General features: G+C 37.8%; 1 protein-coding gene across 6 annotated transcripts in view; it reads right to left on the bottom strand.

The window, feature by feature from the left end:
* The window catches only part of PAN3 (poly(A) specific ribonuclease subunit PAN3), an 85,998-nt gene that overhangs the window by 40,683 nt on the left and 18,423 nt on the right, over positions 1 to 26,892 (bottom strand). For 5 of the 6 annotated variants that reach the window (XR_004416970.2, XM_033051103.2, XM_033051101.2 and 2 more), the window contains exons 3-7: positions 21,259 to 21,325; positions 19,178 to 19,248; positions 17,062 to 17,124; positions 8,346 to 8,507; positions 439 to 589 (exon numbers count right to left, since the gene is read on the bottom strand). Coding sequence is in view for 5 of the 6 variants with exons in the window: in XM_033051103.2 (XP_032906994.1) it covers positions 439 to 589; positions 8,346 to 8,507; positions 17,062 to 17,124; positions 19,178 to 19,248; positions 21,259 to 21,325 (514 nt within the window). In the remaining variant the exon portion in view is untranslated. The remainder of the gene's footprint in view (positions 1 to 438; positions 590 to 8,345; positions 8,508 to 17,061; positions 17,125 to 19,177; positions 19,249 to 21,258; positions 21,326 to 26,892) is intronic. The other variant, XM_033051105.2, reaches the window with a different exon arrangement.

Here is a 26,892-nt window from a genome sequence, read left to right as displayed (position 1 = left end):
AGAATTAGCTTATCTTCTACTTTGTGTTTTATAAATAAAAAGAGCACATTGATATGTAGTAAACCAAGATCATATACAATGTAGACTACAATGGGTTTCTAAACTACGGGTAGTTGCAGTCATCTTCAGGTACGGCTCTGGCAAGAACCACTTAGGATACAGTATGTGATAACTCAGTAAACCTTTACCCCAGAAGGAGTAGAGTGAGTTTCTAATTTCAATACTGCTGTGGCTGAGCAGATTTCACAGCCTGCAGTGTGATTTCCATACTACTGGAATATAGATACAAAGTTCCTCTGCTTTTTAATGATTGCCTTAAAATTAAGAGCTAAAGTAGGAGATAGCTACATTTATACCCAATAAATCTGATAAGTATATATATAGGGTTGTGTTTGACAGAACAAACCACTGTACTAGAAATCATTACTCTCAACTTACCTGGTGCTAACCCAGCAGTAGCAGGACTTCCCATGGAGGGGTGAGAGAACAAGGCTTGAGAGAAGGCAGACATACTTGACTGGGATACATTACTCAGCCTGGAGGTTGATCCTCCTTTAGGAATAAACTCACTGGCAGAAGGATTTGGTGTCTGTTTAAAAAAATAATAAGTTGTTTACTTTAAATGAGAAGCAATGGAGAGTGCCTACTTGGTAGAAAACACTTTCTAGAAACATCTACTAGTACAAGGGATATTTTAAAGTACCTACAACTTGCTGATGAGAACAAAGAATACTCAAAGCTGATCTGCATGAACAAATTTAGATATGCTTTTAGCTTATGTCTGAAGTAGTTAAAGCAAACTTTCCATATGAGCAGCTGGCCTACAAATTCATACAATATTTTGCAAAAGGCTTTCCATAAGCACTACAAATTAGAGAACAGACTTGACACTGAGAAAGCTTTGCAACAGCTGCACAGACTGTTCCCCCATGACTTCAGCAATTCAATCTCAAACTAACTCGCAATTTCAAATTAAAGGAGTAAAATGATTCCTACTAGAAAAGTCACCCCTGCCTCTATTTCAAATAGATCTGTATGTTCACTTTCTTTGTGAACTTAACTTCTGCTTTAATTACCTGTTTCATTTATCTAGCACCCTTAATAAAGTCTAATTTGGTGCCATGGAAAAAAGTAGAAGCAGAATGATGGTCAAGCATCCAGTATTTGTTAGTACATAAAACAAACACACAAGCAATTCTTAATTTCTATTAAAATCAGTGTGGACAGTTTTGTAGTTTGGGATCATGGTGCTTGTTTTGAGGTGAGGTTTTTCTTTGATTTGGGGCAGGAAGGGTTAGAAAAAGAAAATCCCAGTTAGAGCTCAAAAGGCAAAAAGCTTATCATTGGACAGCCAATTACAAATGACAGGAGTGGAACAAAAACTACATTAAGCCAAGAAATAAAACCAATTATTACATGAACACTCTGAAAAGCTTGAAGATTATTAAATTACAGGATTTAGTCCATTAAGTAATCTGCAGAGTACCCCTCAAAAGTGTCTAAACAAGTTAGGTGAAATAAGAACACAGCAACAGTTCCCAATACACAAGGGAGACTGTTACAATAATGGTTTTTTTACAGAAAATTATATTGGACTGCTTTGGTTTCAGGGAGTTTTTAAATAACCAAATATATCAACTGTTAGTTAAATTACCAATATTGATTTTACCAATACAAAGTGGCATTAGAGAAAGTAAGTTAGTGCCAAATTAGAAGTGAAGTGTAAACATCAATTTAGACAATGAAAAAAGTATTTGAGAAGAATTTATGTTAACTGAGTTTTAATACCTTTATTTGAATATTTCTGCCAAATATCATAGTAATAATGTATTTCAATGCACTGAAAAAGAAGATTCTCAAAGTTGTAAAATTAGAGAAGATGCTTAAGTTTAAAAGCAAATAGCAAAAATAATCTACCTTTAATCACACAGTCAGTTTTAACCACCATCCATTTTATATCAACTTTACCTCCTGATTTGTCACCTTACATGAGCATGTTTCTGAATATTCAAGGAACAGCTCTAAGTAAATATGCAAATTGTGAAGTAAAACATTTAAATGGGTAAAGAGTTCACATGAATTTTAAAACTCTTTAATCACAGTTAAAGAAAACATGTTAAGATATACATTAATACAGCAAAACAAACGATAAGTGGAATTATACAAACTGAAAACATAACTGACACATTTATACTCAAAAGATAATATTCTGGACTTATCTGAATTTAGGTACAGGAGTAACTAAGAGAATGGTGTTCCTCCAGATAAAAACTGGCATGCAACCATTCAATGAAATCAGCACTGAAACCGGAGAAAATTACAGAGGTGGTAAAGAGTAAAGTACAACTTTTCCAAACAGGGACACAGCAAAACCAAACAAGAGAGCTGGGAGAGCAAGGGATGGAATTTGTATTATGTTGCTAAAAGAACGTAATTCCAAAGAATTACAAGATCCACATCTTTCCACTGCTAAAGGCAGCAATGACACATATCCACAGCTCTATCACATCTAAATACTGTGTCAACCAGGTGGGTAACAAGGGCAGGACATGGCATCAGGTTTGAAGCATGCAAACAGAGAAAAGAACACCTTCTGGAAGGTAACTCAGACTTTCCTACAGCAGCTGAGAATTCCCAAAAACCCATCCATGCACTCTGGCTAAACTCTTAATTTTCACCTACTGATTCAAACAACTCCTACAGCACAGCGATATTTCTTATTTCTAAATGCATTCTGCAAATTTTCACAGACCAGTTTTCATGCCTGGAAGTTACAACCATCAAAAATTTTAAATGCAGCTTTACTTTAAGAAAGAGCTCCACTTTAACTGACAGGTGTTTTAATTTATCCAAGTGAAAGAGTCAAACCCAGGAATCCATCTGCTAGGACTGATCTGGTTTATGCTGTGGAATTCCAAACAGCAGTGGGTCAAGTCTAATGGAAATTCAGTTTCATTCCATTTTTAAGGACCCTTTCATCTTCAAGTTGTTTTCTAAATACAGAAAAATACTCAAGTTCAACAGTCACTAGCCAGAATAAACAAAGTAATACAGCAAATTCTAGTGATTGGTGGTCAAAACTAGCAATTACTGTCAGACAATGTGAAGCTTAAGCCCCAATCCACATTTAAATTCATTACTTCTATGTGAAACTGCAGTTCTTAAACTTCTATGTTTTTGAAAAAAATTTATCTGAAGCAAAACACTACTTTTTCTGAAAACAGTTTTCTTCCATGAAAATAATTAAAATAATGAAGCCAGATTAAGTGACTAAAATGAGGGAATGAAACATTACCATGCACTCTTTAATATTTGATATTTTAATTACTCTTGAATCTGAGATAATCATTTTGCAACAATGACCATGCAAATATGCCAAAATTAGAAAGCCACAATCTTAATGGCCAATGATTCAAAATATTATATTCTTGGCCTGAAAAAATAACCTACTTTCAGTCTGTCGACTCACAATACAATCTATAAATTCCAGTTTTAGCTTTTCATTTGGATCAATGGTAAGCTTGAAAATCTGTTTAAATGGTAACCATGCGTTAGAACTCAACAGAGTATTGTTACAGTTTTTCCATTAGAGTGCTACCAAATTTCACAAGATAACAACAAAAATTAAACTTTTATAAGAACGAAAATAATCTAGATCTTCTTGGTGAAAATATTTTCTTCATTCTATATTATATTTAAATTTTGGACAAGTACAGTGTTTATGCAAATTTCACTTAATTAGTTATAAGTAACTTATTCATGCTAGATGAGGCTTAAAATTTTAAGTCAGAATAAATCAGGATTGGTATAATATGTAGAGAAAATGGATATTGAAAACTGCTATTAATTTTCAAGAGTAACCAGAAGAATGGACATGTAAAAATCATGAAATGATTATGCAATACTGTGATGTTAAGAAGTAGCAAACGTACTTCTAAAACTCAAAACATTCAAAAAAGCCTACTAGCACTGTCTGCACTGTGTTAAGTCTATTTTCAGTTTCAACTGCAAATGTCCCATAAAAAGGCACACACAACATCCAAAATGCTAATCAACATGTTTTCAATAAACCACATTAAAGAGAAGGAAGTACAGCTGTCAGCTACGTTATGTATATCTAGCAAACCACCTAAAGTGACTTCTGATATCTTTACTAAAATTGCCATCATTCCCTTCTCCTCTCAACCCTGCCAACTGAAATCTCATCCCCCTTCTGCTAATATATTAATAAAGATGCTGTCAAAAATAAAGCAGTGAAGCAACTACCCTAATTATTTCCCAAATACCTATATCATGTATTCTTAGAATGATTCCATGAAGAAATTTCATCTATGTCTCTTTTCAGTCAGCTTTGCAAGGAAACTTCCAGAGACAGACCACAAAACTGAGTCCATCCAGCTCCACTTAGAAAATCAATTCCTACACTTCTGTACCTCAGAGTGAAAAAAAAACTTCATAAAACATATATAAATACAGTCCAAATGAAGGTTGGTTTTGGCCATGATACAATTACTAAGGATTGAACCAAAAAAAGTGTAAAAAGAGGTCAGGACTATTAAACAACTCATTTGTGTCACCATTCAGCTCAGAATCTGTATGGTGGCTTTTACGCTTTTACAGATATTAAAAGGAAATAAAATTAAAATATAGCATGGAGGGGAAGAAACAAAATATTGTGTGAGTACCACAAACACCCCAAAACAATTCAAGGCTCCTTAGAGAAGGTACAGATGAAAGCAAAGAGCAAGCCAAGGATCTAAGCTGAAGACCATCACTGGAAGGAACTACATGGCAGCATGTGGCTTTACTGTATTTTAAGGAGCTGCAAATAACAGACTTCTGTAATCCAGAAATAAAATCAAAATTCTTGTTTCATCAACTATAAACTTTGAAGCGTATGATTTGTCTTTATGCTCCTCAGTGATAAACCTGTAAGGCCCCACTGCTGAATTTATTAATAAATGAATTCTTGAAGTGCCTTTAAGTACAGAAGGGAGCTGGAACACAGGGACACACAAGTTATGAAGCCTTTGGAAAGTCATACAGAGATCCCATAGGAATACTGGAAACCACCCTTCTCCCTCACTCATTTCTCATTCACCATCTGTCAACACAGCTGTACAGCAGCAGTAGACACACCACATCACCTTCAGAGGTTGTAATAGTACTTCATTAGCTTGGTTCTGGTTCCATGCTCAAAGCCAGCTACCTAACTCAAAAAGTAGGCCAATCTCATTTGATTTCAGAAGGATGTGCTAATGTACTTACCATGCTAGAAACTGGATACAAGCCAGTACAAGTTCTCTTTTTATGCTCTCCTTCACTTCCAAATGCATGCTGATCTGTTCTGACATCCCAAATTACATAATTGTGTAATGGCTACAGAAAACCACCACTAACCCACATCCATGCTATAAAGAGCACTTCTTCACCGGTCTATTTTTGTTTCCATAATCTCTCTTAGGAACACAGAAATATGCAGAAGTCTTTCCTGATCTTAACATGCTGGTTTTTTATTGTTGTTGGGTTTTGGGATTTCTTTGTTGTTTTTTTTTAATTGGCAGAGGTTCTATATGAGGAGATTCACTTCACAGAGCATTGCTGCAATTCCTCTAAGGATTCCTTACAAGCCATGACAACAAGAAAGGATGCATCTTGTGATGTCAGAGCAACCCAGAAAACATGGGAGATCACCAAGGACTTCAAAGCAAACATCCTTCTATCCCACCACTGAATTTGTGTAATGTGCTACATACATTATTATAATTACTGTGACAAGTCATCACATCACTCCAACAATAGGCTCCAGTAAATTTCAATTTGCCAACATTATTAGTTGTTACTCTATTGCTCTTGCAGAAGAATTAAGAGTCAGTGTCCCTAAAACTGGGTAAAATTTGTTGGCTAAAGATTATAAACCAGAACATATAAACTAGCATACAGGCTCAGACAAAACTATTAGCAAAGTCTTGTTACAACTGGCAAGTAGATCTCACTGAAAAGTAAACTTTAAAATTAGATTCGGAATATTTTCATGTTTCTTTAACAAAAATCCTTCAAAGTACTGTAAAGACATCTAAAATTTTAGATGTCTATGCTCCTAATGCAGTATACTTGAAAAAATTCATTGCTATGATTATTTTTTCCTCAAGAAACAAAGAATCAGTTACTGATGGTGACTAAGAACTAATCTCTCTAACTAAAATACATCTATTCCTACTATATTAAGGAGGATTATAACTTGCTGTTGTAATGTACATCATGTGGTAGTATGTAGCTCAGGGCATTTCGTAATATAAGGTAGGATACATCTCTATAAAGCAAATTTTGATTTGGGCTTTTTGTTTTTTTAATGCACAACCCAGAGTACAATTCACTCTTCAGACTCCACTTTCAATCATCTAAGTGCAACACCATATTTAAAGAAAATATTTCTGGATTATAAATTCACAGCCATGCAGGAGTGACAGTTAAAATTATTTTACAATGCAAGTTTTAACACCTTTCCTTCTTCCGTCTTGCCAGACTCCACAGTTTCTCTTCAACCCCTCCTGTTTCTCCTTCAACTTCATTTTATTATAGCTGGCACATCCTTCTGTTCATACTTCCACCACATGTGCATAAACATGCTTTGTTAAAGCCCGTATCTCCATGGGAAGCTTTGTAACTGTATCATGACATACAAAATTTTAAGCCCCATGTAGTACAAATCAATATGTAGCCGGGATTCTGGTGCAATGGAAGAGCCTGGAACTGCACCCTTCAAAATCTCTGTGCTCTGCAGCCAGTCCCAAACACTGCCAACCTCAGAAAACATGGCAACCTTGAGCTTCCTTCCCTCTGCCACACTTTGAACAATACTTCAGAGTGCACAGGTACTGAGAAGAAAACTGCTCTTGGTGAGAAGCTTCAAGTTTCAGGCTACTGCCTCTCCATCCTCCAAAAGCATTAAGTTCTTTTGTTTTTAATCTAAATGGAGTAGATTAACAACAAAGCTTGTTGCATCACTGTATGGCAAGAACACAACAGAGAACAGGAGTGCAAACAGGACTTTTTTTTGCCCTTTAATGTCCTCCTGAAAACTAAAGACCAATTTTCTGATTCTCTCTTCTCAGAAGAGCTGTCTTTAACTATGGCTTACATTCACTGTTAGATACACACAAAAAATTCAGTTTGTCAGTCTTCTCTCCCTTCAAAACAGCACTGCTTCATAGGTTCTCACCACTGTCCTTCAAGTTTACCTGGTCCTCCTACCAATGTTTCCTTTAAGTTTCATCTTTTCTCCATCAGTGGCTATGCTGCTTCCCCAGCAGCAAAAGGGCCAAGACAGACTGAAGGTTCAAATGTCCCTAAAAGTAGCATCATGTTATCTACATCATGCTGCCCATGACCGCTCATTTCAGTAACACAGATGTCCAAACATCAAATAATGCAAGACTAGTATTAGTGTGGAAAGAAGCTTGTAGCAGCATCATAATGGCCCTTACATGGCAGAAATTTAGCCAACTGAAAGAAAATCCTAAAGTGCCACAAATTCTAATTACAAGTCTGTTACCAATTTACCCACTTCACTCACTTAGAAAACACCAAAAATAACATAACCCCCATTGTAAGACTAAAATAACAATCTCTGAGGAATCAAAAGCACTACACAAGTGAAAACAGTATTAGCAGCAGTGGTACAATTCCCATCACTGTAAATTTCCATCTGAACTCCACTTTAAGGGACATGAAGCAGATTCATCCTAGGCCAGAATTATTCTCCATTTTCATGCCAAGGATTACCTGCTACTTCAGTAAAGAGATATTCAAATCCAGCTGTACCCCCTCTTTTACAGAGCTGAAGAAGACTCAGGAATAAAGTAAAATAATGGTAAGAGTTGCATATACCTCTCAAACAAGTTGAGAAATATAAACTACCCCAACATAAAAATTAAGAAGTTACACTTCCTGATCATGATGGCAATGTCTTCAATTTCTGTACTGAGAGTATCTATTTGCATTGTGTCAACCATTTTAACAACAATCACTAATTTTACCAATAGAAATTGTCCTCAGATGAGAATTAAAGGTTGTGGTTGTTTGCTTTTAGAATACATTAAATGATTACTTCTGCTCCTTCCCCTCGGATTATACCAAAATCAAGTATAGTACATAGCTCAGCAACAGGTGAAGATAATTAAGTATCTCCCAATCACTCTTAGAGGACCACTACGCCTAGCATGTGAAATAAATATTTTATTTCATCTTAGCTCATACTTGGTGTAACTCTTTCTAACATTTTCCAGAACTCAAAATAAAACATCCAAAATAATGAGAAAATTTCTAGTAAAAAATAATTTTACCTGTAAATTGTTTTCTGTGACTCTGTTCCACCAAACCATATTGATGGGTACTCCTGTTTTACACCTGTCAGCCAGACAGCCAATAGGGTTCTTTGATTTTCTTGCTTTTGATCCCACCGGAACTATCCTCTCATCCAGCATCCCCAGTCGATACTTCCTGGGCTATGAAAAAGAAGGAGAGAAACCAGGCCACTCCTAACAACCCTCATCTAAAGCTGCACTAAAATAGGTATTACACTGTGATATGATTCTGGATTGGTGGAATAGGAAACAATTTGCAAGTAAAATTTAACTGAGACTGTTTCCATTCAATCCTGACTATTTGGTTATAATAAACAATGCTTTAAAAAACATAAGAAAATAAACTTCAGGGACTACTAAGTATTTGTAAGCAAAGCCATCCATCATAAGTCAGCCACTGAAATATGCACATAAATTCGGATATTGTCCCAATGAGAAATTGTTTTTATAAAAAAAAAATCCATATTTTCAAAATAAGTACCTTCAATCACATCATAATAATGAACACCTCCCTTGAAATTTCTACCAAACAAATTTTAAATTCAAATTTGCTATAACTCATTTCCTGAAAATTTGCTTTTAAAAAATCAGAACTGAGTAGCCAACTGCAGCAGAACTCTGAGAAAAACACTTCTGGCTCAGGTTAGTATTTAGAAAAAGAACTTCAGCTACTGTCTTAAGTGAAAACGGACAAGAATTACTAGGACAAATGCATTGGGAACTGTCATAAAACTGAGAAAATAGAACACATTTGAGGAAGTTAACATGCAGCAAATACTTGCATCTCATTAACAGTAATAATTCTATTACATTGGCAATGATCACTAAAAATGAAACTATAAATAATAATACGAACATTAAATTCAAAAGGCACACTGTAAAAAAGAAAATCTGTTAAATACTTTCAAACAGGTAAAGTACAGAAATTTTCCAGATTTCGCTGTATTTTCAAACCTATGTGTATCTACCTAGATAGTAAATACCATCAAAATTAATATTTTAGTATCTATGCATAATTAGACCACGGTCTTTTATGCCAATTATATCAACAATTGGGTCAAACTGCAGGGGTTGGCTGGTTTTCTTTTGCTCTGGGGTTTTGTTTGGGCATTTTTACATGACTATCATCTGGATACAGATCCCTCTAAATAATCAAAGTTTAACTTACCTTTATTCAGATATCTACTTCACCTAGCACCTTAGAAACCTTAGCAACACATACCTTCATACACACTTAAATTATTCCTCAATAAACAAGGCAAGAATCTAACTGGAGAAGATGTTCCACTCACATAGAAACCATTTGTAAAACACATGGCAAAACTACCATAAAATGCCTGCAAAAGCAAAACCTAAATAGATTCTCTCCTCTACTTCCCCAGAACCTTTTAGGTTGAAGGGTTTGAAAAGAATTAAAACTCAGTGGAGTCAACAGTACCTCATTTGCCCAAATAGCCCAAACAAATCAACCCCTCCAAAAAAACCCGCAAAACCCACAAACAAAACAACAAAAAACCCCTAAGGACACCAACATGGACTATGAACTACCAAAGGCAAAAAATTCTGTGGAGGAGTTAACCAAACTTAGTAACAATAAAGACAATTTTAGCATACCAATTAGAAATATGTGGCAGGTAGCACCTGATCATGGTAAATCTAAATATTCATGGTTTATCTAGAGAAAAACTCAACTGTTGGGTAATTTGACTCAGTAAATCAGAAAGAGTACTAAAATCCTAACCTGCAAAGCCATTAGAGTTGAAAAGTTGGACATTCAAGCAAGACTGGACTTCAGGGCAGGGTTTGAATATAGTATGTCCAGTAATTTCACGATTATAAGCCTCACCTGATTATAAGCCGCACTTCCAGCTGTCAGCAACTTTTCGTTCTTTGTCCATGTATAAACCGCACCAGATTGTAAACTGCACCTTTGTTTGCAGTGAGGATCTGTGCGCAACTTTCACAAAGTCGCCAATTAGTAACAGAATTGCGGGATCACAGGGTTTACTGGCTCAGCTCGGGGCTGCTGAGAGTTCGCACTTCCAGGCTGGCAAAACTCATAACTTCATCCATATATTGGCCGCTCCTGAGTGTAAGCTGCACTTCCGGGTTGGGACCAAAATTTTAGTGAAAAGGGTGCAGCTTGTAATTGTGAAATTACTGTACTTTTCTTAGGTTGACTATTGGAAATAACATAATTAAAAGTAACAGTTTTCCTAGAAGTTTTCCTGTCTCTCTCTCTCCATGCCCTACCAAATGCAGGGGCACAATCTGCCTCAGACAACCGGACTACAAGCCAGTGCCCAAACATACTTCCATTCACAAACGGTTCTTCTAATCTTCCATAATAACTTGTTGCCTACAGATATTTTAAAAAGGAGAACCAAAACAAAAGATAAAATGAGTCAATCTAGAGGAAGGCTGTTTTAGTCACAGCAGAATTCAAATTCCAGACAACAGGATGAAACTGTAGTCTAGGTACTCTGGGTTTTATGAAAGACCATACAGAGACAATATGAATTCATGTTCCAGTAGTTCTTTACTTACTTGTATTAAAAACATGAAATTAAGCACTGGATGAGTTATAAAAAAACCTTTTCCTTTTCATTATTTTTCATAAAATATTAGGGGATTCTCAGGTCAAAATTTCATTATTTAGACAGACATTAGAAGATGGACTATACAATATTAACATTTAGAAATAAATTTTAGTCTGTGCACCAAAGTCATTCTGAACAAAACTTGCTCTCAGTGAGCAAACTTGGATCTGATTTAGAAATGTAATCTGAATTTAAAGGATATCAGAAAACAGTATCTGCCAAGAGGAGAGATTTAACAGAAGGGAAAGCAAATAGATTGCTAAGTTTGAGTAAGTATCTTTGCTATATCACTGACCTCCACACAGAGCAGGAAATAAAGCAACACAAACAGTTCATCTTAAAATGAGCAAGAACTCATCAATCACTGATCATTTCTGAACACATATATATATAAATATATCTACCTAAAGCACGGAGAGCATTACAATGTGGACTAATAAACCAAACTTCTATGCTTGGGAACAATTTCTCTTGGACGTTTACAAAAACAATTGTTTTTTTACCTTCCCTACAGTCTATGAGGTAAAAAAAAAAAAAAGTTCAGATGTAGTAATTACTGGCTACAAATGCTTACATGAGGCAGAGAACAGCTACCTACCTATAATTGCTAGCAACAGCTTAGCTTCCCCTAGGGTGAGAAGGGTAAACATTTTCAACCATAGCTAATAATTATAACCTTGCCCTGCAGAACCAAGCTGCTGCCAGCAATTAACGATAGGAGCCTATTGGTTGGCACAATAAATAGGAAAGATAAACCCCTACAGTCTGAAAAACTCTACACTTGAAACAAAAGAAAGCCACTCCAAAAACAAGTCCTTCTTAAGTGTCATCTTCACATGAGAACACTACTAATGATGATTAACTTCACTAGCCCACACTATAAAGTATTCCTCAAGTCAGTTAAAATACTTGGTTCTCATTCAACAAGAACCTTGGGAATGTGTACAGCAACTCTATTTTCTCCTTTCTACTATTTGCTGTAACAGTGTCTTTGGCCCTAGTTCCTCCTGTTCCAAGGACAGTGGGCAATATCACACTCTCTTTTTCTAATTCAAGATTAAACTGACCTCTAGTGCAAGATGTTCCACGGCTATCCTAAAGCAAGAAATTTAAACAAGAAATCATCTACAAACATTCAAACCGTAAAGACTTTCACATAGTATTTCAGTCTAGATAAGATGACAAATCAAACCACACAATTGCAAAGTTTTCTTCTGCTGAAGATCTGGAACTTGATTTTTTTTGGGTTCACTTAGGTCCCAAATTACATTTCTGTTCCTTAAAATGCATTTACCTCTAACAGGCCTTGAATTTAGATTTACAAGACCTTTTTAGTACCAAAACATACCCAATTAGTCCAGCATACAAACACGTGAGCAAGCTACTGTGTTTCAAAGTATTGCAAAGAGTCTTAGCTATGGTAATGCTGTTTATGCGCCTCTACTATCAAACCAAATAGAAGACATCTTAAGCCTTCTCCATCGCATGCTAAATGAAGCAGCATTACCTTTACTTACTACAGCTACAAGGTAACACAGCAGCACCAGCTAGGGCTCATCTGTTCTACAGTGAGCTGACTGTATCCACACATACAAACAATGAAATATTACATCATCAAACAGAAAAGAAAAAAAAGCTATACAAAGTCACACTTTCCTTGTACTACTTACTGTACTACCAAAATTGTGTGAGACATAGAATTTTAAATGTTAATGCTGACTTTTGAAAGACTTAACTTTTTTTAATTTAATGGTAGACCATTAGAAAAAGAGGTTAAACACTCAGCTAGGTTGCTGGTCTACTGAAAAAAAAGAGTAATTTCTGTTTTATTATGCCTTTAAAACTAAAACAAAAATGATAGTTCTTGGTGTCATTATTGCTATTTTTACCCAACAATCATAACTAATTAGCTGGACTACAACAGTACTTGAAACACCAAGCCATAGATATGAACTTTAATACAACTCTGTTACTGTGTATTGTTGAACCCAGTTAAGTGTTATATCTGAACACGAGTTATGGTCAACAGGAATATCCAAACACATTTGTAAGATGGAAATATGAAAGAGAAAAGCTGTCTTTTAAGTGAAGTTAAACAGTTTAAGCTTTGCAGCCAATAAAGCTGCAAAACCCCTTTACATGGGTTGGGCTAATTGCTAACCAAAATACCCTCTACTCTTCCTTTTTTATTATAACCTCCCACTGATAGACAGGCAAACCACAGCTGTGGTTTTTTGTATCTCAGCTCCTGATGGGTGGCATCAACTTTTAAATTTTTGATATCCGTCAAAAAAATGGACTAGGAACTTGGTCACCAGCTTAAAAATAACTGTCTGGTTGGTTGGTTATTTGTTGTTGGGTAGAGGGTTTTTTCCCGTATGAAAAAAAGACTATGCTAACATTTATAATACTCATAATTTTGAGGTTTCCATCACTATACACTGAGATTACATGCATTTAACAGACTAGATACCCTTCTATCCAGATTGTTCATGAAAATCTGGGTTTGGCTGGGGACAGAATTTCACTGGTATCATACAGAATGAAACAAGACGAATTAAGTATGATATTTGCATGGAAATATGTCTTGTTCCAGAACAACACATTTCACCACTGCAAAAAAAAAAAATTCTCGGTTTAAGCAAATTTTAGAGATGCAGTAGATCAGGCACTGTATCAGGCATTTTAAACAATAGCTAAGGAACACTTTTCAGGTGAACATACCAAGAAAGTTTATTTCATGACTACATATGTGGAAGGCATGAAAATCTTGAAGAGTTCAGAAGTAGGAAAACTGACATAATTAAGTCAAAAGTTTGCTCATTAATTTTGCAGCCTAGCTACATTGGGATGAGCTACAACTCACAACTTAAAACCCTGGCATGGATTCAGTTATACTGACAAACTTCTTTACTAAGAAATTCATATCACCTGTTGAATTGATGTAAACCAGTGGAAAAACAGATTTTTTTACCACCATTAAGGCAGATAGTCCTAACTGTAGTGAAGACTTCTCAGAGTACGACCACCCCAAAATGTACAGTAATTTCACACGTATAAGGCACAACCTTTTGACTTAATTTTGGTCCAAACCTGGAAGTGCACCTTACACCTGGAAGAGTGCCTTATATATGGACAAAGTTCGGAAATTTGCTGACACCTTGAAGTGCGCCTTATACTCATGAAATTACTGTACTTTAAAAAACTCCATTGTTAAATGAACACTATGGCAAACCACAGGTTTTCTTCATGTTTAAAGGTTTCTTTTAATAGGACAAATTTTTGTATTACTTACAGCAAAAGTGGGAAAGTTACGCACAGTTATCAAATATATATGTTAAAGACTGATGCAGCTTTTACTCTGGTCTTCAATAGGCATACAATTTCCCCAAAGCAATATATTTTCTAGCTGCTTTAAATACTTGTATAGTGCCTTCAACTGATGTGTGCACAAGTCTAAAAAAAATTTTAATTTACTGCAAATTACTCTTGAAGATTACATGCACATTGGTACAGAACGAAACAGCTAGCAAATATAAATAAAAGAATCTATAATATAATTACATTTGAAGTTATTTGACTTCAAATACACAAAAGGATGAGGTAACAAAATGTAAGAGTGTCACAATTTTAAAAGGGAAATACTTTTATAATTTGACTTATGTATCATAATGATCACTAATCCACACACAGAAATAAAAATCTATAATATATTCTCTCATTACACATTTGGAAGTGAAAAATACACATTTGTCTAAATAGCAATAACTAAGACAGCAGGACCACACAACCAAGGAACAATTCCAGTAACTATTCCAAGGAAAAACAAAGCAGATTATACTACATTATATCATTGTAATATGTTTTAGACCATGGTACTACCTATAAACATTTATTAGTTTTATCATAAAGCACAGTTTTCTGCATTGCCGCAACAACTTTTTTTAGCGTCAATTGCAATGCTTTAGCATTGTAGTACGGGTGCATAAATCTCAGAAGGAAAAATTTAGGTTTGAAATATAAATTTAGCCCAGGTACATTATAGAGTCTGTACAGCCATAATTCTGTCTCTTAGAACACAGTGACATGATGCTTGATCATTATCCCTCAACTCATCAGAACATGATTCGTGCTTCTGAGATTGCATGCAGGAGGCTCTGCAAGGTGAAAACTGCCTCGACACATTTTCATTAAAACTAAATTCAGCAAAACCAAACATGGTACATATGGTTTTTCAATGAACACCACTGACTAGATAATAATCAGCTATCAGAGGTGTCAAGACACAGCTGGAAACAGAAAGCTTCCCAACAGATAACAAAACTAGATGGGAGACAAAACTAAAATAGCAAACATTTAAGTCTTAAGAATTCAATATCTACAGGGCCTGAAATTATCTTTATTGTTTCTTTTTAACTTGAGAAATCAAACTCTTCTCATAAAACTCATTAGGCTTACAGGTAGTCTTTGCTTCAAATAATTTTCTATGTACATTTACTTCTGCTGATCAGAGTAAATTAATTAAGTCTGCTGTCCAGTGTGACTTGCTGTAAATCTCCACAGATGGCATCGAACAGCTGCACCCTCTTCGGGGTGAACTTCAATTCAGATAATCTCTCCTCTACTTTCCTTTCTAATCTAGAGTTTTTGTCTTTGCCTTTACTCACTTAAAACCAGGCATTCTAGAAAAAAATATCTACCAAATACATAAAAAGCAGCATTAAAACTGTGTTTAAAGTTGTTCAGTACAGCAATTAGTTCACCCCTTGCAGCCTGTGAACTGAAGTTATTCTCACCTTAATGGACCTGCTCTAGGTGTGACTGAACAATTTTGAAAATGAAATGGATATAAGTCAGCATTAGAAACTTTTCGTACAAGTTCAGTTTTCATGAGGATTGAAGGTATGAAAAAAAAAGTAAAATGTAAAAATAAATGCTTTTCACTATTCTGTAAGGCTGACCAGTGACACGTATAGGAACCTTTTAGCCTGGATTGGCAGCAACAGTCTCAGAACAAATTTAAATGTAAATTCATTATATATTTTCATCTTAGTGCATTAAGCTGTCATGTCCTTGACAGTAGATTCTGATCAGCTATGTCACATAAGTTTTTATGAACTGTTTACCAGAAGCACCAAAATGAAAGCAAGAACTTTTCCAGATAGATCATTTCAGGTTTAGAGAGGAGCACTTTTCTAGATATTGGTTAAAGTCAATTCAGGAAAACACCCAGGAAGTTCGAGTTCAGAATGCCACCCTATTTCTAACAAGCATAACATGTATTTGAAGAAAAAATGAAATAAGCATGACATCATAACCCCTGGGAAAAGGTGTTAGTCTATTACTAACTCTAAAGCTTTTGTTCCATGCTTCACAAATCCTATTTGCATTGTAGATTAATACTTACCTAAAAATCTCTTATAGGAAATTCACTTTAAGGTTGCTTGTCTTACTGCATGTGGAGTTACAACAACCAGACAGTAAATCCAGAAGGTTTTACAGCTGACAGAACCTCCACCAAGGCTCCATCTACAGAAATACTTAGCTCCTTTGATTTCATTTTAAGTATCCTATAAAAATGTCTTTAAACAGTAATCTTAGCTTTCCTGAAATCTAAAATTGAAATGCAGTTTAATAATTTCTAAATAGAGATAATTACCTCGAGAATGTTCATAACAATTCATGGACTATGTTTACTTTTTAAACAGAAGGCAGAATGGTTCTAAACATCAAATAATCAAAAGCAAAATAAATAGCTCAGTCATACTAACTAGTTTCAAAAATCCTGTCTAATTAAAAAGCAAAGATATTCAGAATTACAATCATCAACTTATGTTTAACTATTTTCTTGATCTCAAATATTTCTCCATAGGCTTGCCCACTGTTAAAGGGCTGCCAGCATAACATGATCACCAATATCCAGAGACAATCAATAAACTTGTTTAACAGAACTACATGCTTTTATAGAAACTATTCTGTTTTACACAACACAAACATGCAGTTTTTACATAGTTCCAAATAACTTAATACTTAAAATATTACTAATCAGAATTGTGATTTTTTTAAAGGAAAGCAATTGTTCTTTGTTCACTTACCAAGACTGTATTATATCTGTCCTCCAAGTCAGAGATAAACGAAGGAAATGCTGGTTTTGCCAGCTAGTTCAGAACAAACAAAACCTTAGACATGGGCTCTTAGCAAGATAAGGAAGATTTTTTTCAAACTAGATGTTGCAAACACCTACATTTGAACCAGTCACCAAGGCTCCCTTTATACAGCAAGGCACCAAGCACTGGTCTAATAAACCCCACTGTTCAAGCTCTAAAACCCCAGTTACTAGGGTAGAGGGGAATCATATAAGTTCTTAAATACCTGGCTCTCAAGTATTTAGTGCTTTTAAGGAAATCAATTCAGACAATTTGGACATTGTAATACAAATACTAAAGATTTAAAAACTACATAATAACTACTCGCAATATATTGACTGGCAACAAAAGTCAGTCACAACTTAGTAATTTCTCATACATTTAGCCATCAATTTTTGTCCACTTAAAGCAATCACCAACATCTGGTCATTTCCAAAGTATTTTTCTCTGAGAGAGTTAAATGTTTCTTTAAATAACTCATCTCCCTTTGCTGTCTATAGAGGGAGCCTGGATGCCTAGATTTACACAGCTCAAGTAGTATTTTACGAAAACTTCCCCATTACTAGTATTTAACAACCTTTAATACGAGCATGCATTACAAAATAGCAGCCATAACAAAAATAAATTATTAATATGCAAAGAAAAATACAAACCTCCTTCAATTAATGCCAGTTATAGCTGAAATGCTAACTAGAAAAAATCCAAGTTAATCAATTTCACAGATAAAACTTACTCTTAACACTATTTTAGCAGCCAGTGCCTTAATTTGCTTATTTTTCTTGAGGAAAAAATGGACCAAGTCAGAAAGTACTCTGAATTACTATTCAAGCTTCGAGGCATTTGTGCTTAACAAGCAAACATTAATTGGTGTGTTTTCACTTTGTCCTGTTTAACTTCAAAGTCATTTTTAGAGACGGTGGTCATTCTTGCAATACTTCTGTTTGATAGTTTCTTTTCTTTGTGCATGTGATCCATACACAAGCACAAGTTTACACCAGGCAAATACACACATATGTGCATATATTGCCTCACAAAGCCTGTGTTAAGAAGGAATGTACAATTATTTTTCATTTTTACCAGCCTTGGTAAGTGGATAAGCAACACATTTATAGTTCTTTGCATCCAACTTTCAGTGCACTGTACTGGCATTAAGGAAAAGAGCAATGCAGATATTCCATGTAGTTTGGATACATCATAATATCAGAACATTAATGTTCTACAACAGCATTTATTTTTAAAAACAGTGTGATGGACCATCTATAGCAATTATCCTTAAGCTTAATCTTCACCTGCAGGAATATCACAGAACATGTTGATATAGCTTGCTTTCATCATTTACTATAGGAAAGCTAAAGACAATGTGGCTAATAAGCAGTAGAACATGAAAGTCACCAGCGAAAGTATAACTTAGTAAGTGGCTGGGACAAGGTAATGTCTGGTTTGGTAAGTGACAGTTCACAAAAACAAAGGAACTCTCATGTAATCAAACTTTTGTCTCTTATTCCAGCCACTGAGTGTATAACTGGAAAACACCACAATTTGAACAGCTGCAGGTCAAAGGTGTTTGAAGATGCTGCCTAGCCCTTAGCAAAAGATTTCTCAATACAAATTAGAGGGATGGGAAAAAAACCCAAACCCTCACTTACCAGTGGTAACAGTGTCTTTTAACCTAAACGCATTTCAAACTGTTATAATTATCATCACATAACAAAAATAAACAAAAGAATGATTCTTAAGGTACTCTGAACTTGCTGCCATAAAGGCTTCCAAGTCACCTTAGTAGAAAAAAAATAATTTGTTTTCAAATTCGGTGGGCTACATACTAAGTTTCATATTCTATAAACTTCAGTATACAAGTGTTTGGAGTATTTGTTAATAGCAGCAGCAGTCTGAGCAGTTGCAAAAGTGAAGCAATAAGATCTTATTTATATCATCAGCAGCACATTAAAACAAATCTAGTAACATAAGATGAATTATCCTTATTTCATGTAGCATTTCAAGTTATTCCAGATTTTCTTCACTGTCAACTCATAAATATGCTACTTATGATTTAGTTATTGCCTACCTTCCTCCTTTGAGAGACGCTGAGGGCAGCAAAGTCATTAAACAAGGATGAATTTGGTGAAGTTAGTGGATCTATAAAACCAATGTAAAACCAATGTGTTATATATATATATATACACACACTCTACTAAAAGACACTTTATATTTTTTAGCTTATTTCTATATGGAAAAAATCCTTTTGACAAAGCTAGGCTTAGCAATCACACTGCTAAAACCCCCAGCACTTATTGTATGCAACTGCTTAATTGAAATGGTGCTCATTAACAGAATTCAGTAAGTTGATTTGCTGTTGACACTATTTAAAGGTTACCTAACATTTCAGAGCCTTCATCTAATCTGAAATCCTGTTGTAAGTGCTCTCTACATTTGCATGTCATTTTTAACCCTGTAAAGGATACATCACAATGTTTCCAATACACCAGAAGGTCCTCAGAAAGGCTCGACAAGCATTGGAACAGGTTGCCCAGGACAAGTGCATGAGTCACCATCCCTAGGGGCATTGTGTAAATGTAGTACTGAGGCAAAGTTTCAGCAATGCACTTGGATAACAGTTGGACTATCTTGAAAAGGTTTTTCCTGTATAAAAGGTCCTATGACTTTATGATCTCTGGTTTCCTGAAGTTAGCAATCTTCTGTGTTAATGATGTGGATTTTGCTTGTCCTGTCACTGTTCTGCGTATCAAGTTTAAATCAGAACCAAGGATAGCAGAAGTCCACATTCCATTAATAACTTTTTATTGGTTTTTCTTTGTTCCCGTTCATCTTTTTCAGAGCTGAAGTATCAAAAACTGTAGAACATTCACAGATGCAATGCAAAACTCTGAACTACACTGCTAAAACTGTCAAATTAGCAGATGACTGCTAGTTGTAAACATTGGTGTTTTGATGAAACACTTTCTTCAACATTAAATTCTTAACAGAGAATTTATCTTGCATTTGTTCAACAATAAATATTCCCCAAAAGGACAATTCTGCAAGTGAAGCACTGCTTGGCAGCACTGGAAATAGAGAGGGGGAAGGATCTGAGACACGACAAAATTTAAAATGGTTTCTCTCCTTGACATGCACCACCATTACTATTTGGCCTGTCACAGTCAAACTCTGACTGCATTTAAAACTGGAGACCTGCACTGCCTTGAATAGCTAATTGTTCAGTGGGACAAGAGAAGTAGAGTTGTCTCAAAGCCAACTGCAAATAAACTAGGAAGAAAAAACAAGAAAACTCGCAAATTTTGACTATCAAGCAAGTTCATTTTATAGTAGTTACCATCATGCTTTAAAAAAATAATAATCCTGATAAGTGCACTAGCTTCAGGGTCAGACAGGCAAATAGAGTTCAAGCATAATTTTACACAGCAATTTTCAAAGTAGAAATTTATTTTAAATGTACATCCTTGCCATAAGGGAGCAGTACCCTCTTCTTTAAAGAACTTAATTTTTAACAGTTACAGCTGAAATAATCTGCAGTGATTCTGAAGAGCACATTACAAAGCTCAGTACACTCTCAACAATAATTTATAGAGTACACAGGTCTCCACTATCAAGACGTTTTCTTCAGCTGAAAACCATATATATAAAACATCTTCCCATAGCAAGGAAGCAATTGTAAGAGGCAAAGTACTGCTTACAAGACAAAACTGATTAGTTATTAAAAATCACCAGTTAAGTGACATTTCACAAAATACACACACACTAAATTTAACAGAAAACACCTGTACACTCATCCCACACAATAACTTACCCAAGAAGCATAATAAAAAGGGACACTTCAAGTGAAGCAACAAAAATGTTTAAGCTATCAGTGAAACAACATAAACGTTTAAGCTATCAGCGCTTTACAGCAGATATCCAAACTAACATTTGACTTGAAGTGACAAGACTGATAATGACTTTAGTTTTTCCACCACAACAAAGAGAAGGTTAAAAATTTATGAGTTTATTAGACCACTGTTAAAAAACAAAGTTCTGCTGTGTCTCAAAATCAGGGAGCTAGCTAACACTCCCTTAAGCCTCAGTTTTGTGAAAGTGAATCTCTCAAATTTTCACACACACTTTTATATGTATTACTTTAAACATACTTACCATGGCCTGCATACTGCTTGGCACTGTCATTAAGAAGGCTAGGGGAGCTGCTGCTATTTGTCATCCTCTGTAAAAATAAAAGGTGAAAGTACACATGTAAAATAAGCCTTACTAAATTAAGTGAGGGCATTGGGGATGATCTTAAGAAAGTTTTAAGGACAGACTATGAAACTTGCGTTCATTCCCCATTTAGTAAATACACTAAGCCAACAGACCTTTAATTGACAAAAATGTTTAGTAAAATGAAGCATTTTGCACAACAGAAATGCAAACCAAAAACTACTGTACATTAAGATTAAACACTATCTTCATTAACTTCTTCTAAACAAGGAGGGTATACAAAACGTATGGTTCTCTTCCTGTGTGTTGTGAAAACATTAGACAAAACAATCAGTTATCTCCTTAAAACAGTGTCACACTCCACTCCTGAAACAACTCCTCCCTTTAATATATTATCACCACAACATGAAATTTCTCCAATGAAAAATACATAAATTAAGTATTTAATAGATTCTTTTCAAAAATAGAAGAACCTTTTGAGTCCTTTCAGCAAAGCATCCAATTCTTCCAAGTCAGCAGGACATCTGAAACCCTTTTGACATTCCTCCTAGGCTCCACTTGCTTCTCCCACATTCCTCTATAGATATCAACTAGCAATAAACTAGACTAAATGAAGCAGTGCTGCTCTAAGAGCTACTGCTTCTTTGATAGAGAAGTTTTAAAGTATCTGTTCTTACTCCTGCTTATTATTTTCTTTCACCAGCTTCCCAACAGGAAGAAAAAGTGTGAGAAGAAAAGGAAGGCAAGGTCAGGAAATGTTCTTCATCACTGAGACAGAGAGAGTCACTAATTTGTTAAAATACTCCCTGGCATGCTTTTGGCCCACATCAACCCAGAGTCTCCCAGCCAATTTCCAGGCACTATTCAGCAGTGAAAAGGTTTGAGAACGCTTCAAATCGACAGTTTGCATGCAGACTCTGCTTTAGTGGGTGAGCACACACCAGCACAAACAGGCCATTTTGTGCCAGCTGGCCCTAAGCATCAAGGAAGGTTTCCAGGCATGTTTCATTTAGTAGTCTAGACACAGACTGACTCAGAACTGGTCACTGGAGTTGCTCTTTACGGTTATTTTTCTCCATACCAAGTCTCAATGTTGGTGGCAAAGGGCAGGAAGCTTACTATGTTATACTTTAATGCCATTTCATCTAGTTGTTGACCACAGAGATCAATATTCTGAAGTAATTTTGGTAAGAACAGAGGACCACCAATAGAGCAGGAGTGCTACCCAATATGGTAGAACAGTAAATCTACTGCAATTCAAGTTTCTCAATGCTTGCAGTTTTCAGAGCACCACGAACTTTACCAGGAGTTGCTGCTTTTAAAATTTGTATCTAAAAGAATAGATGATGTAAAGTAGCTTTTAAGTGGAATGCTTACAACATGTAAATAGCTAGTAAACCTTCAGCTTTTCCAAGACTTCAAGCAAGCTGTTTGCTACGGACTCTTTCCTTATTTTGATGTTACCTGTCTCTTGCTCCTAAATATACTGACCTGACGCAATATAAATATCACTAACTGCTGAAATGATAAACAATTCTATACACAAAAAGCTTGGGTCTAGTGAAGCAAAATTGACTTATTTTTACAAAACAAGGCACCACTTTGAGAGACTCACACTGAATTGATAAACTTTGCCCAAATTCAGGGATGCTCATCCTATTGCTCACAATCAGCAAAATAATAATAAAAATACATCAAGATCATTTCCGAATTACAGTAGCTCAAGTACAGTAATTTCATGACTATAAGGCGCACCCTTATGACTAAAATTTTTCCCTAAACCCGGAAGTGCGCCTTATAGTCCAGTGCGCCTTATCTGATCTACAAAGTTGCGAAATTTGCCACCCCGGAAGTGAGAGTCACGAGGGGGGGCGGCGCCGCGGGAGCACCGAGTAGCCATGGTGGGGCAGCCGCGGGCAGTCCCAGGCACAGGGAGCAGCGCGGGCAGGAAGGCAGAGGGCGGCCCCAGGCAGCCCCAGGCACGGGGAGCAGCAAAGGCAGGAAGGCAGAGGGCAGCCCCAGGCGGCCCTAGGCCCAGGGAGCAGCGCGGGCTGGAAGGCGGGGGGCGGCCCCAGGTGGTCCTAGGCACAGGGAGCAGCGCGGGCTGGAAGGCAGGGGGCGGCCCCAGGCACCGGGAGCAGCGCGGGCAGGGAGGCGTTACTACTTTGTTACTTTGTTGTGCGCAGCGGCCTGAGCCGAGGGGCCACAGCACGATAGGGGTCGACGGGACCGCAGTGCTGGGGGCAGCGGCGCCACAGCTGATAGGGGCAGGCGCGGCCAGCGGGGCTGCGGTGCTGGAGGCAGCGGGGCCACAGCCCGATAGGGGCCGACGGGGCCGCAGTGCGCCGAGCCGAGCGAGGGATGGGAGGCAGGGCAGTTGGTGCCGGCGAGTCGAGCGAGGGACGGGCGGTAGGGCTGCTCCACGGAGCCGCGAGGGGGAACAGCATGGTGCCACAACGGAACCGCGAGGCGGAACAGCACGGCAGCGGAGCCGATCTGAGCGAGGGACAGGCGGCAGGGTGGCGGCGCCGCCGAGTCGAAGCAAGGGACGGGTGGCATGGTGGCCGCACCGCCGAGACGGGCAGCACGGCAGGAGTGCCAAGCCGAGCGAGGGTCGGGCGGCATGGCGGCGGCGCCACCAAGCCGAGCGAGACACGGGTGTCACAGCAGGAGCACCAAGCCGAGCGAGGGACGGGTAGCATGGCGGCGGCGCCGCCGAGCCGAGCGAGACACAGGCGTCACGGCAGGAGCACCAAGCTGAGCGAGGGACAGGCAGCATGGTGGCGGTGCCGCCGAGCCGAGCGAGGGACGGGCAGCAGGGCGGTCGTGCCACCGAGTCGAGCAAGGGACAGGCGGCACAAGCAGGAGCACCAAGCCGAGCGAGGGACGGGTGGTATGGCAGCGGCGCCGCCGAGCCGAGCGAGCGATGGGCGGCAGGGCGGCCGCGCCACTGAGCTGAGCGAGGGACAGGCAGCATGGTGGCGGCGCCGCCGAGCCGAGCGAGGGACGGGCAGCAGGGCGGTCGTGCCACCGAGTCGAGCAAGGGACAGGCGGCACAAGCAGGAGCACCAAGCCGAGCGAGGGACGGGTGGTATGGCAGCGGCGCCGCCGAGCCGAGCGAGGGATGGGCGGCAGGGCGGCCGCGCCACTGAGCTGAGCAAGGGGACAGGCAGCATGGTGGTGGTGCCGACCCCAGTGAGGGACAGACGGCATGGCAGGAGCGCTGAGCCGAGCGAGGGAACAGCACGGCAGCTTCACGGAGCCATGAGGGGGAACAGCACCACGGCAGAACGAAACCGCAAGGGGGAGGCAGCCCCGCGGCTGCGCCGAGCCGCGCCAGCCAGCACTGCGGGCGGGCGGGAGTGCCAGGGCCCACTGCACAGGGAGGGCGCCTGGGGCGCCGATCTGTGAAAAATGTTTCCAAATTGAGCCCCTGTCAGTAAACTCCACGATCGTGGGTTTTCGTTACTAATTCGTTACTTTGTTGCGCGCGGTACAGATCTTCGCGGCAAAAAAAAAAAAGTGCGCCTTATAGTCCGGTGCGCCTTATCTGATCTACAAAGTTGCAAAATGTGCCGGCTCCCGGGGGGGTGCGCCTTATGGTCGTGAAATTACTGTAATCATACACCATATTCCCTTCCTAAGCAAAGGAAAGAAGATTAATATTCTGTCACAAATATTTAAGAAACATCCCTGTTATGCATGGGCTTTTTTGCATTTGAGACATCCACACCAATCCTTTCACATTTGCACAAGATTTGTGCAGGTGTAGATAAAATAGTATTAACATCTACTTATAATACCAGATTTAATAATAATTGTAATGCAAAAGGCAATGATTTGTTGAAACAAGAATAAATATGATATTCAGAATTATGCTGGTCTCAAAGCTGGTTAAGCATATAGGTTAAACACAGAACAAAGTTTTTTATTCCATCAATATTCACCATCCTCAGGTACAAGAGTCAAACATTCAACCAACAGACTTTCAATGTGAACAGGAGCCTGAGATGATGAAAACCAGTGCTGACATGACCACTGAGAACATACAGTGCATGCAGGGCAGACTGGAACAGAGCATATTGTTCTGGATTCTGAAAGCAGAGTGCAACCCAAATCTGTGAGCATCAACTGTGCTTTTACAAAGCCAAGTTCCAATTCAAGGTGCAAACATACCTTACACACATGAGGATTCCAAAAAACCAAAGTTTGGGCAGCTCTTGCCATATCAACTGCTTGTAACCTGTATCTTTAATAGTTAGAAACATCCACCACATCCATGAATTTTTCATTTTGCTCACTTTTATTACACATACACAAGCTTCTTACCTTAACCTTATTAATAGAAGACCTGCATGTAATTAGTAAAGGTTTTTTAAACTGTTTGAATATTAAGATTTCTACCACACCCAAATGTATTTAGTCTTAATGAAGGTTACTCCTGTATCTGATTTTAACCTAAAAGGTCTTGAAAGTTAAAAAAAAATTAAAATAACATCCAAGTGCTGATTATTATTTGTGTTTTCTGGAAGACAGTTCGGATTTTAAATAACACTTCCCAACCTCTTCCAATGATGTCAAACTGTTTTCGATACAAACTCAGTTTCAAGAAGACTTTAAGCACCTCAAGCCCAAGGGATGAAAGCTCCAGAAAGGCAAAAGCAACCATTAATACGGAAGAAAATTAAATATTAAGCCTGACAGGGAAGGTAAGCACACATGTATGAGAGTTTCAGACTGTTTTACTACATCAGGGCTTTTGTCATATGGAAGCTAACATAGAAAGACAACTTTGTGATAACCAAGTAAAACACTCAGTTCCACAAACTTCTTTTCTCTGCCTGCCTGTTGCTGTGATTTGCTGAGGTTCTTTAAACAGTACTCAAAATTCAACTAGGATGGCTGACATACATCTGCCCCTCTCCCTTTAAAGGAATTTAAAGTTGTTTCTGTTCCAGCTTCTCACAGGAGGCATGCTCCAATACCCACATCCTCTTTGTGACCCCTCACTGGACTCTCTTAAGTACACCCCTGTCTCTCATGTAATGAGAATCCCAGTACCCCAGGTGTGACTTCACCACTGCTGGACAGAAGGGAAGGACCACCAACCTTGACTTTTTAACAATGTTTTACCTCAGGCAGCCCACTTCCTCTATGCAGTATACTAAGAAGAGAAGTTTTACAACAAACATTCCCACCTTCTAAAAGGAGCACACCACCTTGACTCCACCCTTCAATATTCAGTCACAAACCCCAAAATTATAGCTGCACTTAAGGCAAGTTTGCTTTACTTTCAACTCCCTCAAGTGTATATTACAAAGTTCTCATCAAGATAAAACACAAATAAAACTTTGATGCAGACAATTAGATCTAGTTTTACATAGCTTATAAGACTTATCTTGAAGTGACTGTTTTTTCCTTTTTTTTCACCACCATTTCTTTTCTCCAAAATACATAGGGGATGATGTTTATTCCTTTTTTCCTCTAAATTCCCTGCACTAAACCTCAGAAAGCAGGGATTTTCTTCATGGCCATTCCACAGTGCTAAGCATATAATCTCAAAATATTTTTATC

Source organism: Catharus ustulatus, chromosome 2 (assembly GCF_009819885.2).
Source record: "Catharus ustulatus isolate bCatUst1 chromosome 2, bCatUst1.pri.v2, whole genome shotgun sequence".
In the NCBI taxonomy this organism is placed as follows: Eukaryota; Metazoa; Chordata; class Aves; order Passeriformes; family Turdidae; genus Catharus; species Catharus ustulatus.
Note: the sequence above shows the minus strand (reverse complement) of the source record. Positions and strands in the feature narration are given on the sequence as shown.